Here is a 20,027-nt window from a genome sequence, read left to right as displayed (position 1 = left end):
AGCAGCTGCCTCTTGAATCGACCTGGGAATGGGAGCTTGGGCTCATAGGCAGGAGGAACAAAAGAACTTTCACTGGCAGGAGTGACAACTTCGCCATCCTTAACTGTTTTCTTCTCTTCTCCAACCTTTCCTTTTCCTTTGGCTTCCACTATCTTCTCTAAGATCTCGTCATTGATCTTCTCATCAACAATCACCACTTCATCATCTATGTTGATGGCAACCCCCTCACTTTGTTTCTCAGCATCCTTGGTGAGAGTTCTCTGAGGTAACTCCTTACCACTCCTGAGAGTTATAGCTTTCATGGTTTCCTTTGGGTTTTGCTCAGATTTTCCAGGTAGAGAACCTTGTTGGCGATTTTGTTGAGTGTTCATGGCAGCAAACTGGTTCTCCAAAGCTCTGAACTTGTTGTTGAGCTCATTGTAGCTCCCATCAATCTTTGAGTGAAGGTTCTTCAAATCATGGCCAACATGCTTCTCACTTCTTGTTTGAGACTCCAGGATTTGTTTCAGTAGAGCTTCAGTGGTGTTGACCTGAGGAGTTGAGGTAGAGGGATTAGATTGCTGTTGGGAAGAATTGATATCTTGTGAATTTACATGTTTTTAACTTCTTATTCTTGCATGGTTTGGTAATTTAGAGTATCATCTAGGCACATTTAGGTTGCATATCATTGCATTTGTACATATCAGGTGTTGGAGAGCAACATGGATGAGTTAGAGGACCATTGGAGGGATTTTGAGTCCAAAGAGTGAAAGATGAACACGGATGAAGGCCTTAAAGATCTCTTCTGAAGCTCAATATTTGTGGAGACACTGGAATTTGAGTTAGCTTTACAATGGAGGTGGTTTCAAGTCGTTTGGAGCTGTATTGAGGGATTTATGATCAAAATACTACACACATATCAGTATGACATTCCTAGCGGCCAGGCGTAGCGGCAAACGATGGTCGCTACAGAAGATAGAGCTGAGGCGCCTAAGTACCGTAGCGGGAGTATGTAGCGGGTTAGAGAGACCGCTATAGTTGAAGCGCTTTCTGTAGCGGTCTTCCGTAGCGGCATAATGAGGTCGCTATGAGTTCAAGAATGCGAAAAAATCGTCTAAGTGTCCTAGCGGCCACCCGTAGCGGGCATTTCAGGTCGCTACAGGCGTAGTGACCTCCTGTAGCGACCTTTTATGGTCACTACGGAGAAAAATATCTGTTTTTATGGGTCAACCCCAGCTCGAGTTTTAGTAATATATGACTACTTTTCAGACAATAATGGGGGATCTATCTAGTTTTGTATGAAGAACACAAGAACTCTTGAGAGAGAAAGCTTGAATCTTTAGTTTCTTTTTTTTTCTTGTTCTATTGAATTTGCTTGACTATCTTGATTACTAATCATGATTAACACCAAATCATCTTTGATTCTTGGATTTATCATGAAGAGTAGTGAGTAGTTACCTTTAGATTCATGGGTTAAGGAAGATTAGGGTGATTAAGTGTAGATTTAGGGTGTTTTATTGTAGATCCTTCTTATTCCTTGCTTCTTGAGTGATCTTAATGCTATTTTAGAGTTGGCCTCTCTAAAATTGAGCTCTAGACATTTCATACCCGAAAGGTGTTTGATGAAATGTCTGAACCAACTCTCCTAAGCTTTTAACACTCTTTACCAAAGAGATTTGTTGTTAAAGGTGTTAAGATGGCTAATAGACTTGATTTTAATGATTGCTTTGATGATATTCAACCAAAGAGATTTGATGCTTGAGTTATCTTAGTGAATGAACATTCATCTAGAGATAGAGTTTGTTTAGGATTGTGTCTAAGCCTAAGGTTGATAGATTGATTGAAAGATACCACCTTTAGATTGAAACTTGATCACCCAAGGTCAACTCCCTTAGCCCATGGATTCTCCCATCTCATAAAACAAATCAAAGCTTTGTTCTTACTTACATTTTAGTAGTATTTTAGTCCAAAAACATCTTATCGCTTGATTGCACTTAGATTAAGTATGAACTTGTATTCTCTTTGATTCAAAATGCTTAGAAATGGATTGACATCTTAAATACTACTTTGATTTGAAACATTGGACCCGAAAAAAGTCCATTTCAAATTTGGCGCCGTTGCCAATTCTAAGTTGTTTTGACATTGAGATTTGGTCCTTGCTTGAGACTAAGTCTTACTTTTATTATATCTAGTTACTGATACTCTATCCTAGCCCTTTCGTATCTCAGGTGCATGAACTTGAGGAGCAAAGGCCCAACAAACCTAGTTCCACCAGTTGAAGACATTAAAGCACTTGAGAGGGAGATTACAAGGAGAAGAAGAGAAGAAGAGCAACAGGCTCACCTAGACAGATTGGGGTTTGTGATGGAACAACATCATAATCAGCCTCAAGAAGGAGAGGCCATTGGCCAAGGAGCTGCAAACCTTCGGCCACAACACCCACAGCGACAAACTAGAGCCATTGGCACCTATGATCAACCTAATATCCATGGGAACAGGATGGGCATTACAGCACCAGCTGTAGAGAACAACAACTTTGAGATCAAATCTGGTTTGATCAACATGATAGAGAACAACAAATTTCATGGTCTTGCTTTGGAAGATCCACTTGATCATTTGGACAGATTTGACAAATACTGTGGTTTGTCCAAAACCAATGGTGTTTCGGAAGATGCTTTCAAGCTGAGACTGTTTCCATTTTCCTTGGGAGACAAAGCTCACACATGGGAGAAGAACATCTCAAGTGACTCTATCACCACTTGGGATGAATGCAAGAAAGCTTTCCTCACCAAATTCTTCTCTACTTCAAGGACTGCCAAGCTTAGGAATGAAATCTCTGGGTTCCAGCAAAAGAATATGGAAAGCTTTGGAGAAGCATATGAGAGGTTCAGAAGCTACTTAAACAGATGTCCACACCATGGCTTCACCAAAGAGAGCCTACTTAGTACTTTCTATAGAGGTGTCCTACAAAAGTATAGAAGCCGACTTGATACCGCCAGCAATGGATTCTTCTTAGGAAGAAGTGAAACAGAGGCTGAGGAGCTTGTAGAGAACATGGTTCAGAGTGATTCAGTCTACAGTGACGAGCATGATAGGAGCAACAGATGCAGTGGGGGTGATGACTCCAACACAAAGAGAGAGTTGAAGGCTTTACAAGACAAGATGGATCTACTTCTTATGAATAGAGACAAACAAGAGAAAGTGAACTATGTTGGTGACCAAAAGAAAGAAGAGGTTGCTGTTCTTAATGAAGTTGATGGTCTAGAAGGTCAAGAAGAATTGTGCTTTGTAAATGCTAATGGAACATGGTACAAAAAGGAACCTAACTTTCAGTACAACAACTATCAACAAAAGCCCTTCTACAACAACAACCAACAAGGTGGTTACCAAGCTAAACAAAACTACTCTCAAGGTTTCGCCCCTAAAGGAAATCAGTCTACACAAGGACAAGCCGGATCCTCTACATCTGCCGCACAAGAAAGTAGCACTGAACAAATGTTGAAACAAATATTGGAGTCTCAAACTAGAAGTGAGAAACACATTGGGTATGAGCTAAAGAACCTTCATACCAAAGTTGATGGAGGCTACAATGATCTCAACAACAAATTCTCAAACCTTGCTTCTAACTTCAAGGCTTTGGAGAATCAGTTTACCTCTATGACTTCAACCTCCAAGCTTCCAATGGGATCTCTACAAGGAAAATCAGAGCAACACCCTAAAGAGTATTGCAATGCTATCCTCTCTACTTCTTCTAAGAGTGAGTTAAGTGATCATAAGAGAGAATTAGATGAGCTTGAAAGACTCTTGTATGGAACAGAAGTTCTTGCCACGGTTGAAGCACATATTGTGGAGAAGGTTGAACACAAGATTTTGGAAAGGGTTGCGATACAAACAATAAAGAAGGTTGAGGAAAATGTTTTGCAACCGGTTAGACACAAGGCTGAGAAACCGGTTATTGGGAAAGCTGTCACGCAACTGAAGGAGGTCCACCTAGAAGAAGCTAATGCGGTTGAACAATCACCTTATGACAAGCTCCCATTTCCACAACGGTTCCTCACTAAAGCTCAAAAGAAGGTGATCTCTAAGTTCAGAAAAGACATGGGAGATTTAGGAGTCAAACTTCCACATATATCAAATAGGCATGAAGCTCATGTCCAAATGATGCTCATCAAGGACATTCTAGCTCATAAAGAAGAAGTAGGAGAGCTCTTAGACATCTCTACTATGCAGCTTGATCCACCAGTCACACCAAAGTCCCTTCCCAAACTAGAAACCCAAGGGAAGTTCACCTTGTCTTGCTCCCTTGGTAAGTTCACACTTGATGATGCTCTTGTAGATTCTGGTGCAAGTGTGAATGTGATCTCAATAGAGATGGTGAAGAGTCTTGGGATTGAAAACATGGAGCCAAACACATCTTTACTAATGTTTGGGGATTCCTCTTCTACAACCCCAATCGGTCTCATCAAGGACTTTCCATTGAAGATTGGAGCTTGCACCATTCCTATTGACCTCACTGTTTTGAAGATGGCAACTGAGAAGAGAGTCCCATTGATCCTTGGAACACCATTTCTCACAACAGTAGGAGCTTGCATTGACTTTGCCAACAAGAAGGTTACACTTCTAAATGTCAACAAAGCTGTCTCTTACCCAATCAAGTCTCCTTTGATGAATGTCGAGTATTGTGGAACCATCACTTGTGGAGAACTTCCACATGAGAAGATCAAAGATGAAGTGATGGCTAGTGAAAAACAAATTCTTGATGGAGATTCATCTCATGAGATATGTGATCAGCACTTGGAGGAGGTGGGTAGAGCCACAAAGGCTACTCATGACAAGAAGAAGATGATCAAAGAACCTCATCCCACTCCTATTGAGAAATCTTCGCACATTCTCACTCTTTATCCAGTCAAGATCAAAGATGGAGTGATTGAGTACAAGATCAAGTGCAAGGGAGAGTCTAAACCATTCTCAAGTGCAAGGGCCATCATAACTCCTCAGCTCCAAGATGATCCAATCAAACTACAAGAGCTCCTCTCTCAAGTCCTCACCATCACCCTTGAAGGTGGGAAAGATCCTCCTCTTCACTAACCAATTGGAAGGAAAGTCAAGCTAAAGACTTAAAACAAGCTCACTTGGGAGGAAGTCCCATGGTATCCTTTGTATATATTTTTATATATGTTTTTCTTGCTTTAGTGTGTTTGAATAAGCTTAGGGACAAGTTTGGGGGAATTCTAAAAAATTCCCAAAGATCATGTCAAAAATTCCAAGAATACAACAAGTCCTCCCTCCTCATTTCCCTTCTATCATGACAGCCAACTTCAAGTAAGTGCATTCCACCCTTGTAAATACTTAGTTCTTTCATCTTTTATTTCTCCTTTGATCTCTCTTTCAAGTTTACTCTCACACAAGAGACTGTGTGAAGTAAGTTTGGGGGAGAGTCTACTATCTCATATTGTGTTTTGTTTTGTCTACTTTTCATTGAGTCTTATGCATTCCATTGTGCATACCTATAAAAAAAAATAAAAAAAAAATGAAAAATTTCGAAAATCACAAAAGAAGCATTTAGTTGCATCATTTGCATCTGTAGGATTGAGTCTAGAAACATTTAGATTGCATTCATGCATAGGGAGAAACCTTGTAAAGAACACATGTCTAGAACTCGATTTGACATCCTAGCTAAATATATCAAGTAGCTTAAGCATCTTTTGAAAAAGCTTGTAAGCTTCGAGCCTTGAAAACTCTTCTTGAAACATGTTGCTTGCTTGATGATTGACATTGTTTTTGAAACCAACTCCAAATGAACTAAGGTTTAATGAACTTAATCTCTCTTGCATATGGGCATTTGCATACTTGATCATGGATATTATACACATTTGGGTTATCTTCCTCTCACTGTACCAATCTTTGTTAACCCAAATGGCACTCCATACCCATTAACCCTCACCATTCTTTGAAGCCAACATTAATTTGCTTGAGTGAGGCCTTTTATTGATAGCATGTCATGTGCAAAATCTTGAGAGTATTAGGAGCGACAATGGGTTGTTCTAATCTTGTAGGATGGTTTTTGGGTTTGTAAGCTTAAATTCTTTTGATCTTGGGAATGAGAGAGATTGAGCGAAAGAGATGAACCAAAAAGAGTGTTTAAGGTAAGAAACCCCTAGGGACAAAGAAAGTTAGAAAGGAAAAGCTCTAAGGTATCAATAGAACCCCCTCCCAAATAAAAAAAAGGAGAATCAAAGAAACAATTGTTGAGTGGTGGAAAAGAAAAAAAAAAAGAGCAAAGTCTAAAGGTTTAAATTCAAAAAGAAAAAATAAGTCCCTAATTAGTTAAATCAAAGGAAAGAAAGAAAATAAGGGTAGAACTTAAAGCTACTTAAGAAAAGGGAAGAATGATGAGAACAAGCATTGTATGCATGAATTGCTTCTTTTCTTAGATAAATTTTGCATAATGATCTTGCTCATATTCTTGAGTGTGAGCCACTATAAATGATGCAATTGAAACCCACTTTTCTTCACACTAGACCACTCTTTCTCACCAAACCAAATGATCGAGATCAAATATCCATTTGCAAGAATTCAACTTGTGTGTGTGTGTGTGAATGAACGTGAGAGTTGGCTAAGGAACTTGTTGGTTGGATGACAATGAGCCTTGTGTAGAGATAAAAGAGTCTTAAAAGGCCTTGAGAAACTAGAGTGCACTAGAGAGTTGCTCATGCTATTTGCTATGTTTCTTTTAGGATGTTAGGTTGAAGGCTAAAAAGTGTCTCTTTTGGTTATGTATTTCCATTTTCAATTCCCTCCTCTTTAATTGGTCTTGAATGTTTACTTGAGGACAAGTAAAGAACAAGTTTGGGGGAGTTGATATCTTGTGAATTTACATGTTTTTAACTTCTTATTCTTGCATGGTTTGGTAATTTAGAGTATCATCTAGGCACATTTAGGTTGCATATCATTGCATTTGTACATATCAGGTGTTGGAGAGCAACATGGATGAGTTAGAGGACCATTGGAGGGATTTTGAGTCCAAAGAGTGAAAGATGAACACAGATGAAGGCCTTAAAGATCTCTTCTGAAGCTCAATATTTGTGGAGACACTGGAATTTGAGTTAGCTTTACAATGGAGGTGGTTTCAAGTCGTTTGGAGCTGTATTGAGGGATTTATGATCAAAATACTACACACATATCAGTATGACATTCCTAGCGGCCAGGCGTAGCGGCAAACGATGGTCGCTACAGAAGATAGAGCTGAGGCGCCTAAGTACCGTAGCGGGAGTATGTAGCGGGTTAGAGAGACCGCTATAGTTGAAGCGCTTTCTGTAGCGGTCTTCCGTAGCGGCATAATGAGGTCGCTATGAGTTCAAGAATGCGAAAAAATCGTCTAAGTGTCCTAGCGGCCACCCGTAGCGGGCATTTCAGGTCGCTACAGGCGTAGTGACCTCCTGTAGCGACCTTTTATGGTCACTACGGAGAAAAATATCTGTTTTTATGGGTCAACCCCAGCTCGAGTTTTAGTAATATATGACTACTTTTCAGACAATAATGGGGGATCTATCTAGTTTTGTATGAAGAACACAAGAACTCTTGAGAGAGAAAGCTTGAATCTTTAGTTTCTTTTTTTTTCTTGTTCTATTGAATTTGCTTGACTATCTTGATTACTAATCATGATTAACACCAAATCATCTTTGATTCTTGGATTTATCATGAAGAGTAGTGAGTAGTTACCTTTAGATTCATGGGTTAAGGAAGATTAGGGTGATTAAGTGTAGATTTAGGGTGTTTTATTGTAGATCCTTCTTATTCCTTGCTTCTTGAGTGATCTTAATGCTATTTTAGAGTTGGCCTCTCTAAAATTGAGCTCTAGACATTTCATACCCGAAAGGTGTTTGATGAAATGTCTGAACCAACTCTCCTAAGCTTTTAACACTCTTTACCAAAGAGATTTGTTGTTAAAGGTGTTAAGATGGCTAATAGACTTGATTTTAATGATTGCTTTGATGATATTCAACCAAAGAGATTTGATGCTTGAGTTATCTTAGTGAATGAACATTCATCTAGAGATAGAGTTTGTTTAGGATTGTGTCTAAGCCTAAGGTTGATAGATTGATTGAAAGATACCACCTTTAGATTGAAACTTGATCACCCAAGGTCAACTCCCTTAGCCCATGGATTCTCCCATCTCATAAAACAAATCAAAGCTTTGTTCTTACTTACATTTTAGTAGTATTTTAGTCCAAAAACATCTTATCGCTTGATTGCACTTAGATTAAGTATGAACTTGTATTCTCTTTGATTCAAAATGCTTAGAAATGGATTGACATCTTAAATACTACTTTGATTTGAAACATTGGACCCGAAAAAAGTCCATTTCAAGAATGGTTGCCCTTGTTGTTGAAACCAGGAGGAGGGTTTTGCTGAGGTTGATAGCTGCCTTGCTGATTATTCCGAGGCTGATAACCACTCTGTTGGTTGTTGGAATAGGATTTCTGTTGGTAGTTGTTGTACTGAAAGTTGGGCTCTTTCTTGTACCAGCTACCATTGTTGTTGATGAAACACAGCTCTTCCTGACCTTCCAAACCCTCAACTTCATGGACAACAACTGGTGTCTCTTGGCTTGGGTTGCCAACAAAGTGCAGCTGCTCTTGGGTAGCTTTGTCAGCAATGAGGATGTCTATCTTATCTTGTAGAGCCTTCAACTCCTTCCTCGTCTGCTTATCATCTGTTCTACTACCTCTGTCGTGGTCTCCACTGTAGACTGCATCACTTTTAACCATGTTGTCAACCAGCTCCTCTGCATCCTCCTCGGTTCTCCCCAAGAAGAACCCATTGCTAGTTGTATTCAGTCTGGCTCTGTACTTAGGAAGAGCACCACGGTAGAATGTGCTCAGCAAACTCTCCTTAGAGAAACCATGGTGTGGGCATTAAGCTTGATAGCCCTTGAATCTCTCCCAGGCTTCACTGAATCCTTCCAAGCCCTTCTGTTGAAAGCTGGAAATCTCATTTCTCAGCTTAGCAGTTCTTGAAGTAGAGAAGAACTTCTCCAAGAATGCTCTCTTGCAATCATCCCAAGTGGTGATAGAGTCGCTGGGTAGAGACTTCTCCCACTGACGTGCCTTATCCCCCAAAGAGAAAGGGAATAGCTTGAGCTTTAAGGCATCTTCGGACACACCATTGGTTTTTGACAACCCACAGTAGCTGTTGAACCTGTCCAAGTGATCAAATGGATCCTCTAGAGCCAAGCCATGGTACTTGTTGTTCTCGATCACGTTGAGGAGTCCTGATTTGATCTCAAAGTTGTTGGCTGCCACAGCGGGTGCTCGGATTCCCAATCTATGACCATGAATGTTGGGGCGATCGTAAGTGCCAATGGGTCGAGCTGCTCGTTGTTGGTTAGCTGGAGCATTGTTATTAGCGCCATTGACGCCTGCATCATGCTGATGAACGTCTCCCATATCAGTGTTCAGTCTTTGCAGTTGAGCCTGTTGCTCTTCGTCTCTTTTCTTTCTAGCACACTCTCTCTCTAAAGCTCTGATGTCTGCAGCTCGTGGAACTAGGTTTGATGGACCGTTGCTCCGCAAGTTCATACACCTGTAGAATAAGAGGAGGTGAAAAAGAGTCAGTAACAAAAGAAAATAAAAATGACTTAGTCTCAAGCAATTGACTAAATCTCAATGTTTAAATCTACTCAGAATTTGGCAACGGCGCCAATTTGATGTTAGGAGTTTTCAAGGCTCCTAAGACAAATGTTGTAGTATAAATGATTGTCGAACCAGTTCTGAGCGATATGAAAGCACCGAGAATGCAAGTAATCACTTAATCTAAGTGCAACCAATGGTTTTTAAAAGGGTTTTTTAAACTATAACTAACTAAAAGGAATAACTAAATGATACTTTCTTAACTATGGGAAAAGAGAACTCATGGATATAGGGATTAGACCTCGGGTGATCAAGTTTCGAACTAAGGATGGCAAACGATCAATCAAACTATCAACCTTAAGCTTAGACACAATCCTAAACAAACTCTATGTCTAGATGAATGTTCATTTACTAACACAATCCAAGCATCAAATGTCTTTGGTTGAATAATATGAAAGTAATCATAACTAGCAAGTCCAATGGCTATCTTAGCACCTCTAACAACAAATGTCTTTGGCAAAGTATGCTAAAAGCTAAGAAGAGTTGTCTCGGGCATTTCCTCGAACACCTTTCGGGTGAGAAATGCCTAAGGATCAACAACTGAGTGGCCAACTCAGAAGATGCATTAGGTTCACTCTGCTAGCAAGGAAATATGAATGATCTACACTAAAACATCCTAGCTCTAACCTAATCACCCTTAATCTCCCTAACCCATGAATTCAAAGGGGGATTACTCACTAATCTCCATGATTCCTCTTAAACCCATGTTGGATTTCAGATTAATCATGTAGAGAAACACAAAAAAATAGATATAAGAACAATAACAAAACTGATCAATTGATTCAAGAGATGACTTTCCAAAGGTTTTTGGTGGTTTTTCTTAAGAACAAAGATGATCTGCCTCCTGGTGGCTTACAGAGTATTAAAACATAGGTTTAGAAAATAAAAACGTGCATCATGAAATGACCAAAAGGCCCTTGAGAAATCATAAGTTCGAGCAGAAATAAGACGCGGAGCTACCTCCGCTCGTCGCTCCGAGTAGTCGCTCCATGCTTCGGGAGCGACCTCGCTGTGTCGCTGCGAGAGGTCGCTCCGGACTCGTTCTCGCGTTTCTGAGTGATGAAAACGCGAGCGACCTCCGCTCGTCGCTCCGAGTAGTCGCTCCATGCTTCGGGAGCGACCTCGCTGTGTCGCTGCGAGAGGTCGCTCCAGACATGAAAACGCGAGCGACCTCCGCTCGTCGCTCCGAGTAGCCGCTCCATGCTTCGGGAGCGACCTCGCTGTGTCGCTGCGAGAGGTCGCTCCGGACTCGTTCTCGCATCTCCGGGTGATCAAAACGCGAGCGACTCTTCCCTGTCGCTCTGGTAAGGTCGCCCTGATAGGGAGATCAGAGCGACTTGACGGTGTCGCTCCAGACTGGTCGCTCCGGTAAGGTGCTCGCCCAATGATCACTTTAAACACTTCTTTTGGACTCCAATTGCACCCAAATTTCTCCAAGAACTCCATGTCGTACTCCAATACCTGATAAGGACTCATGTATGCAAAATGCAACCTAAACATGGCTAAATCCTAATCTATATGATCAAAATGCACATGGGTGAATGGATAAAACATTAGAAATATGCAAGATATCAAAGAACAAACTAGAAGATCATTTGAAACCGAAAACGAATTGAAACACTGACTACATCGATTGAAACCGAAAACGAAAACGAATTGAAACCGAAAACGAGTATTGAGTTTTTGAGCAAACTAAATCGATTGAAACCGAAAACGAATTGAAACCCTAACTACAAACCAAAAGATCCCCAATTGAAAACGATTTGAAAACGAATTGAAAACCAGAAACTTTTTGAAACCCCAGAAGAAGGCTATTTACCTTTGAAGTTCACGGGAGAAGACGATCGACGACGGAGAGAAATCGCCTTTTCGTCTCGAGCTCTGATATTTTTCTTCTCGCCTTCGGTCGCGAATGAATTTTTTTTTCACAAAACCGAACACAATAGCTCACCGAGCCAACCATCAGACGCCAAGTGCACAAGGACTTGATCCTTCTACCCCTTATTTACGGACTGATCCGTCATAATCTTAGCCCAAATTACAATATTATATTCCATTTGGGCTACGGACTCGTCTTGGACCGCCGTTGCGGATGGTCTAGACTAGATTCGACCATGAACCGAGATATTAAGTAGTCGAGTTGATCTAATATTTGGTTCAATTATAAACTGATTATGTAGCCACTAGCCAGATTAGGTATCAAAACTATTGAATTCAATAAAACCCACTAAAATTATTAAAAATCTATAAACCAGATTAGATATTATGTAGTTGAGTTAGATCTAATAATTGGTTCAATTTTAAACTGATTATGTAGCCACTAGCCAGATTAGGTATTAAAACTATTGAATTCAATAAAACCCACTAAAATTATTAAAAATCTATAAACCATTAATATTTACAATGATTTATATATGAAATGTATTTATATTGTAACAATGTATTATATTTACTAATATGATTTTAAAATTTTTATATTAAAAGTATATTGAATCAAGTTTGATTCAGTTGAATATATTGAAACGTGACCTAAATAATTACCAAATTTATGAGTTTTCTTGTGTTGCATCAAATTAATAACTTTTAACCTTTAATATATTAACGCACAAAACTATAAAAAACGAAATTCTTAGTGAAACCGATTGGTTGCGCAATTATGGTTTAATCACCATGGTAAGCTTCAGCCAGGCGCTTCGGCGCCGTTTAACCTGCTTCCACGGCCGCATTTTCGAAACATTTTGCCATGATAGATAGTTCCTTCCTACCTCAATAACTATTAACTACCATGGTCCCAACAGCATATAAGCCGAGAAAGAAAGAAAAACATGTCCTGAAGCATAATCCAACATCAATTTATCCATCTCAGAATCAGATTACAAGAGTCATGAAACTAGATACAAAGAAATTACTTAAATAAAAAACGAAATGCAGTACTAAAGCAATTAACAAAACGAACAAATAACTTCCCTTCCAGCTGATGTTTACGTTCTTGATTATTACTTTTTTTTCATACTTGATAATTACTTATTAGTTATTATCCTCCAGAGTCAAACAAGATGAGACGACACATATAAATAGTGTTTAAAATAACCATAATAATAAAGATGTAGCATATATCTAGACTCATGTGTGGAATTCATCATTTGGAGTCAGACTTTGGATCACGATGTGTTCTTCTTAAGCCGCTATTGTGGATAAAAGTAGAACTTGCAATGTTCAAGGTTCTAACTCATGGATTTTCATTCGTCCCCTTAAGTTCCTCCTTTCAGGTTTCACAAGAACACAATTTGTAGGAGTGTCGTTGCAAGTAATTAATGTTGTGATGCTGCTCATATTTACTAGCCTGTGGTGGTCTGATTTAGTTAACTCATGTCATCACTCTCAAAGCTAAGACCCTCGTCTGAATTTCTACTTGTATGTTTAATGGATCTGCAATATCTTTTCATGCTTACGCTAGCTCTTCTTAAAATTCATTTTTTCTCTTTTGGAGTGTTCTATAGCCTTTGATGGCACCTACTGGTATCTTTTACTACTTTTAATGTTTTGTTGTTGCGTTTGTTTCGGGTGTTTTACCCACAGACTGTTTTGCTATATTGGTATGTAGTGAATCATCTCAAATGAATAAAATTCAGTGTTAAAAAATATCTAGTATTCCAAAACTCTTAACTAATGCAGAGAATTTCAAACGCATGATGTTCTCAACATGATCCATGACAGCCCTGATTGAAACTAGATCACTAGGGCTTGTAGTTTGGATTTCAGATCTTCTAAGACCATTTTGTTTCGTATCATAATAATAAACATTTAGTGCCAACTCAATGATGAGATGAGGTTGATGGACTATAACGATTTCGCCTCCAGGATTAGCGACACCCGCAAATCTGGTATTCAATTTTGGTAAACTTTGAAGCATGTCTAAGAATGTAATCTTCGACCACTCTTGTTTCTTAGCGTCCTGCATAACCCACATATCCACATCGACTTTGTTTCGACATATGCACCCTAACTTCCCATGGTAGTTTACAATAGTCAAATCTTCATGGTGATGATAAGCCAAAAGATTTCCCGGAGTCTGAACATAACTAAATTTCTCATGCCTAACATCGAAACTCACCAAAACATGAGTACAGTTTGCGTTCCTTGCTATGTAATAGATTTCCCCGTTGATGCAAATTGCTTGTTCGAAAAGGAAGTGAACTCCAATACTGCATTGGATGTCCCTGTAAGAATATTTTATATTTTTATATGACCTATGTGTCTATTGATTCAATAAAAAGATCAAGTTCATATTAATGTTATGGATTCTAATATAAAAGACGATACCGTGATGGATTGGTTTCGGTTAAAGCATTAGAATCGGGTGTATTGATAACCCTCCTCCCTTACCTTATTCAGTTATGAATGACTTCTTCAATAATGATTATATATCATTTAGATATATGTGTGTATGGTTGTGCTTATAATATGTTAATCACATATAAAGAATTGTTTGTGCTTTAAAGAGTATTAAAGAAAAAGTGTGATTATTGAAAAGGCACTATAGCACATATCTATATATATTGTCACGTGTGGTGGTGGTTACAAAATAAGAGAAAAGTGACTTTATATGAGAGAAGAGTTACGATTGTGTCGGTATAACAATTACGTAAGAAACGTATATAAGCCACCGTAAGGGAACAAAACGTGATAAGAAGAGGTTTTAGATTCCTTTGTCCATCAAAGGGAATCATGAAGGATTAAAGGCCAAAGGAAGGAGAAAATCAAATTGTGGATTGATGCAAATACTCAACCAAGGAAAGCATGGATCAAGGTTAGTATTTCTTTCTTCTTCTCTAGAAAGTATTAGGGTTGAATTAATCTAAACTAGAATATGGTCTTGGGTAGATTTCATATTAGAAATCATAAAAGTTAATCTTACAGTCCCGCCACTCTTTTGAGACATCTCCCAATATGAAAAGCTTCCAAGGCATGCCATGTTGGTTTTGTGTTTGACACAAGACTTTGTATTGATTCTTGAAAGTGTCGTACCCGAATAAGTAAAACAAGCTTCCGGGTAAACGTGTAACGGGTAAGAAAAGAGATTGCCTTGTTGTAAGGTTATGTATTCTGAACTGATCATTACGTGAACAGCAAAACCCAATCAAACCACGTGCATACTGAAAGCCCATCAGATAGCCTTCTTCTTTTTCAATGATCTCCTCGTGATAGAGTTGTTGTTCGTCTGTAACTTGATGATAAAGATAAGTATACGATAAGATGGTATGAGGTATATGATCAAGCCGTGGTTGGAACCAATGCCTCTTGAAGAGGAAGTGGGGATCACGGGGTGGTTGATTCAATCTCCGTGTCATGATCGAGTCAATGACTATGAACTTATTGATCATACTTTCCCACTGATAGGAGACACATCGAAATCTCGCTAGAGATTTGGTAGGGAGTTTCTCGAGTATCTCTACCATTAGATCCAGAGGGATATTAATAACGCCAGAACTTTTTCTAGCCATGGTCTCACGGAGATGAAGGTCTAGCAGCTACGACGTGACTCAAGATCTGGTGGTGGAAGCAAGAAGGAGAAATAGCGTTAAAAAGGAAACGTGAGGTCTTGTGGTGGAAGCAAGAAGGAGAAACAGTGTTAAAAAGGAAACGTAACTTTAGCAAAAAGAAAAAGGAAAAAAAAGGGAAACGTAACTTCTCTAACAAGGAGATGTGATGATGATGATGATGATGAGGGTAAAAATTATAGTGGAAATTGTTTTTTTATGCCAAAAAAATGATAGCATTATTCATTTTAGACTAATTTTTATTTTGTATCATTTTTGCCTTTAATATATTTAATGCACACAAATCATCAGTCTTTAACTCTTTTTTTTTTACAAACCTGTTGAAAAACATTAAAGGATATCAAAGAGTAGAATATCATAAACGACAAGTTCCAAAATCATATTAAACACACAAATGTCAACTTCAAACTACATCCATTACATAAACGTGAAGTTCCAAATACATATCACACACAAAAACATCAAGTTCAAACAAAGCATATTACAGTTACAAAATGTGATACCGCCTAGTTCCAAGTTCCAACAACCTAGTTTCAAAGACCTACATTTCATCGCCTAGTTCCAAACTTCCAAGTTCCAATAACTTTTAACGCTGACTCTTAGTGGTTACCTTTTTCTTTGATGGAGCTGTGTCTTTTTTGCTCGTGCTAGGAGCAGTGTCAATTTTTCTCTTGCTAGGACCGCTTCGTTGATCACTCTTCCCCACCAATTCAGTTGTTAGTACAGTTGTTCTGAGTTGTGTAACCTCAGCCTCAATCTTCTCCAACCTATCGGTTACAACTGTCTCAAACTGCTCAGTTCTATCTGAAGTTGTCCTTAGCTGTGTAACCCCAGTCTCAATCTTTCCCAACCTGTCGGTTACCACTGTCTCAAACTTGTCAATTCTATCCGAGAATTGTTGACTGAATTTCTTGTCAAAAGTTGTAAAAGAAGCTTGTACCATATCCTCTAAGAACTTTTCATATTTGTGTCAATGTTCCCTTTCGATAAAACAGCTAGTTGGCACAACACCTTCTTCTTCCTTGACTCTGCTCCTCGATCCGCATGCTTTCTCTTGTTTCTTCCTGAAACATCAATTGTGCCATCAACATTCTCTGCAACATGACTGTTCTCGCCAATTTCAGTACCAGGTGTTTGATCCTCTCCTTCCTCTTTGTCTGCTTCCTCAAATTCAGAGCTTGTAACTTTTTTTACTCCCCAAACATGATTGCTCCAATCATGTTTTCTTTGGATCATATCCACAATGTGATCCGCTCTTTCTTCTTTCTTTTCATCCTTTCTTGCAAAATCAGTAGCCAACAGGACCACTCCATCTCTGTGGAATTCCATGAATGAATGCAAATTTCCCTACAAAACAATCAAATCATTAGTAAAGTAAACAAGACAATCAAAACATTTTTATTACAAAAATAGTTCCATACATTATCTGGAAATATAGTCTCAACACCAATGATATCTTCATAAGAACATTTACACATCCTCTCCAATTACCACACAAAGGACCTGTGAAATTGTCGCTGACTTTGGTGCCACAAATCTCTCCTAAAGCAGGAATAACTTCCATTATCCAAATCTGGAAACCAAACAAGAATCCTTCCATGAGGTACTCATCTTTCTGCTCCAATTTATCCCTTGTTTTATCAATCTGGTTCAGCAGAAAATCGAATGAGTACAGACCCCATGGGTAATTACGAAGCTTCTCCAAATCCATCACCAACTTCATGTACAGATGTGGGATATTAACCTTCTCATCTCTCCCCATCACCACACCCATAATAACGCAAAGATATACCAGCCTCACCCTATCAACCCAAGTCCGGCTACTGCTCTCTTCCAAATACTTTTTTTAATGTTCTGCAAGTTGATTTTCCCATTAGTCCTTATCTGCATGCTCCAAAAACCATCATCATCTTTCCATGTCACTAACCCACTGTTCTTCTCTTGCTTCACTTTCAGACCAATGGTACAGCATGATACTCTTGCAATCCGAAACGGAGAGGACTCCTAGCAAAGATGAACCACTTCTCATGTCTCTTGCTTGTCATCAACTCCTTAGACAAGAAAGAGTGTACCAGCCTCGCTGAAAACTTCAGATTATTCTTTTTGATAACCATAATATGCGAGAAAAGGGGATCTTCCATCACTCCATCGAATTATGGCTTCATTTTTTTTCAGAAACTCGAGAAGTTCTACTCGGCAACTATTATTAATCTTCTTAACCTGAGGTTTTAAGCCCTCACTGTATATACGACTAGACAACTCTAAATCCATACCTGAAAATTAAACATAATAAATCCGATTAGCTATCAAAAACCAATATCACAGCTCGGTATAATAATGTCTCTTAATACTCTATCAATAACCAATGTCACAGTTAATGCAACTCAACAACTAGCATCAAAAAAATTAGCATTCTCACAGTATCAATTCTTTCTGGTCTTTTGATTTTTTTTTTTTAAAACAAAACCTAAAATTCATAATTCTATCCTAAAATTACGATTTAAGGCATGGGCTGTGTGCGAAATCGTCCCTAATCATCACCTTAACACAAGATTGAAGCCTAAACATCATAACAAACTCAAAAATTTCACCTTTTACCTTACAATTTTTGAACTCAAAAAGTGGAGAAAGAGTTTGATACCTTTGCAGATCGAACGAGAGGGTGATAGATTTGAAAAAAGCTTTCGAAATCGTGTGGGTAGGACGGAAGAATCATCCAAAGCAGAGTGAAATTGAGTGAGTTAGGGTTTATGAACTTGGGACTTTGAGTTTCTCCCTTTTGTTCGTGAAGTACAAGAGAAATAATGGGTTTGAACACAAAGAAATCGAATATAGACCGTTGAAATAGTGTTTGGTCGGTTCAAATTAAGTGGGAATCAAACCGGATTTAACCAAAGAAAACCATAAAATCGATTTGGGAGACTTACATGGGCACTAGATCGATCGATTTGGATATGCGATCGGTCGATCTGTATTGGATCGATCTGTGACAAACGACTGAACTGGTCCAGGTCGATCAGAATATGTGCCGCGTTTTTTTTAATTTTCTGCATATTGATCTGGATCGACCAGACAATACTGGATCGATCGATCTCGCTCGATCCAGAATCACGACGTTCATTTTTTTACAGAATTTTAAAATTACTTTAATTATTTATTGTATTTTAATATTTAAAAATTATTTTTCAAGTATAATTAGGAAATTAAAATTAATAATTTTAGGGCATTATTGTCATTTTGAAAATAATTAGTCTAAAGGGACATAAAGTATATGAAATCACAATACTAAAAGGAAGATATCAAGTCCTCTAAGCGCGTCCACGTCAGCTGAAAAAATCAGCCAGTAATATTGCAACAATCATCCACGTCATCTGTCATCTTTGATTTATTTTGTTTTGAGCTTCGTTTGTTTTTGGCCTGTTTGTTCTGCATCTTATAGCCCACTTCGTTCCGCGACTGATAACGTCGTAACCATAACTTCGTTCTTCTCTTACCTTTCGACTTCAACATCTTCCATTACTCTTCTCTCCAAACCGTTTCAACGAGTAACTTCACCTTGCTCTAATCAAACCTTTGATGTTGATTTAGAAACCACTTCCTGATTCCAACACACGAAGGAGGTGGTTCAGTAGAGACAGCCCTTCAGCTATCAACACGTGTTTACTGCTCTCCACCGTTGAGATTCTCGAAATCACGACTACAACCTTCTCCTTCATGCTCAAACTACACGAATCAAGCAACCGAACCAGAACGGGAACAAGTCCTTGAGCTATGGAGATCATCACGTTCTTATCATCTTCCCGAAGCAAAGATTCCATCGTCGAGTTCTTCGACTCTGGTTTACCGATCTGTAATTGGATAACTAGATTCCTCGCCGCAGCTTCCTTCTTCGACAAAATCGAAACGATTTCGTTGAGAAGACCGCTTTTGATCAGAACCTCAGCGTCCTTCACGTGGCGATCGAGTCGAGCCATGACCGAGTCGACGTCGCTATGCGTCTTGAGCTTTCCCTCAGATAAATTCGGACCCTCGCACCTAGCCGCGACGGAGGCGGCGGCGTGGAGCGTCTCTCGGGCGGAGAGGAGGAGATCCAGAGCTAGCTGGTTGGAAGAAGAAGAGGCGGCGATATCGGAGAGCTGAGTGTTGAGATTGGCGAGTTTGACGCGGATCGAAGACCATTTGGATTTGAAGCTGAGAAGGTTGGGGATGTGGTCGAGGATGGAGGAGATGAGCTTCGTTAAACTACAGTCACCGTCGTTATCCAACGGCATCGGAGAAGTTGAGAGAGAGAGAGAGAGAGAGAGAGCTGAATTTGGCCTGACAGGTAAAAGTAAAACCAACATCATGCCTTTTATGTTCTTTCTCTTTACAGATTCTGAATTTTGTTTGTGTATGTTTCCTTTTACAGTTTCTGTTCTGTCTTCGGGTTTCATTTTCCATAATGGCGACTCATTGATTTCTCTTGCTAGAAACATCTCATGTTCATATCATACTTACCTCTCTTTCTCAGATATCATCAGCAAAATATTAGAGACATTGGACTACTTGGACAACCTCAGAAAAAGGGAGCTTCTGACAGAACAAGGCGACACAATAACCTTTGAATCTGAGGTGAGGATCATGCAAACATTGATAGTGAAGAACAAGTATTGTCGGTTAATTCATATCAAAATGTTACTTTTGATTTCAGATGGACCGGACTTACCTTGGAAGTAGTTCTTGACGATGGACAACAAAAAACATATGTTATTGGAAAAGAAGGACTTCCATATACGGTAAAGAATCATACAACGTT

At 39.1% G+C, this 20,027-nt stretch overlaps 3 protein-coding genes and 2 non-coding genes across 5 annotated transcripts; 1 reads left to right on the top strand and 4 right to left on the bottom strand.

Annotated features, from left to right (window-relative positions):
• Nucleotides 1-2,796: 2,796 nt before the first annotated feature.
• LOC125586606 lies at nucleotides 2,797-2,903 on the bottom strand. The gene has a single exon (XR_007323142.1). It is a non-coding gene; the product is annotated as a small nucleolar RNA R71 (small nucleolar RNA).
• A 5,977-nt stretch (nucleotides 2,904-8,880) lies between these two features.
• LOC125586649 lies at nucleotides 8,881-8,987 on the top strand. The gene has a single exon (XR_007323186.1). It is a non-coding gene; the product is annotated as a small nucleolar RNA R71 (small nucleolar RNA).
• Nucleotides 8,988-13,305: 4,318 nt separating this feature from the next.
• Nucleotides 13,306-18,979, bottom strand: LOC106407797 (putative F-box protein At1g32420). Its single transcript, XM_022706933.2, has 2 exons — nucleotides 14,598-18,979; nucleotides 13,306-13,891 (listed from the first exon to the last, which is right to left on the bottom strand). The coding sequence occupies exons 1-2, from the start codon at nucleotides 15,173-15,175 to the stop codon at nucleotides 13,306-13,308; spliced, it is 1,164 nt and encodes a 387-aa protein (XP_022562654.1). The 5' UTR covers nucleotides 15,176-18,979.
• LOC106407796 lies at nucleotides 16,181-17,006 on the bottom strand. Its single transcript, XM_048756000.1, has 2 exons — nucleotides 16,707-17,006; nucleotides 16,181-16,579 (listed from the first exon to the last, which is right to left on the bottom strand). The coding sequence occupies exons 1-2, from the start codon at nucleotides 17,004-17,006 to the stop codon at nucleotides 16,181-16,183; spliced, it is 699 nt and encodes a 232-aa protein (XP_048611957.1).
• Nucleotides 18,817-19,503, bottom strand: LOC106407795. The gene has a single exon (XM_013848656.1). It carries the CDS (start codon nucleotides 19,501-19,503, stop codon nucleotides 18,817-18,819), a length of 687 nt encoding a protein of 228 aa, XP_013704110.1.
• Between the last annotated feature and the right edge of the window lie 524 nt (nucleotides 19,504-20,027).

Source organism: Brassica napus, chromosome C4 (assembly GCF_020379485.1).
Source record: "Brassica napus cultivar Da-Ae chromosome C4, Da-Ae, whole genome shotgun sequence".
NCBI lineage: Eukaryota > Viridiplantae > Streptophyta > Magnoliopsida > Brassicales > Brassicaceae > Brassica > Brassica napus.
Note: the sequence above shows the minus strand (reverse complement) of the source record. Positions and strands in the feature narration are given on the sequence as shown.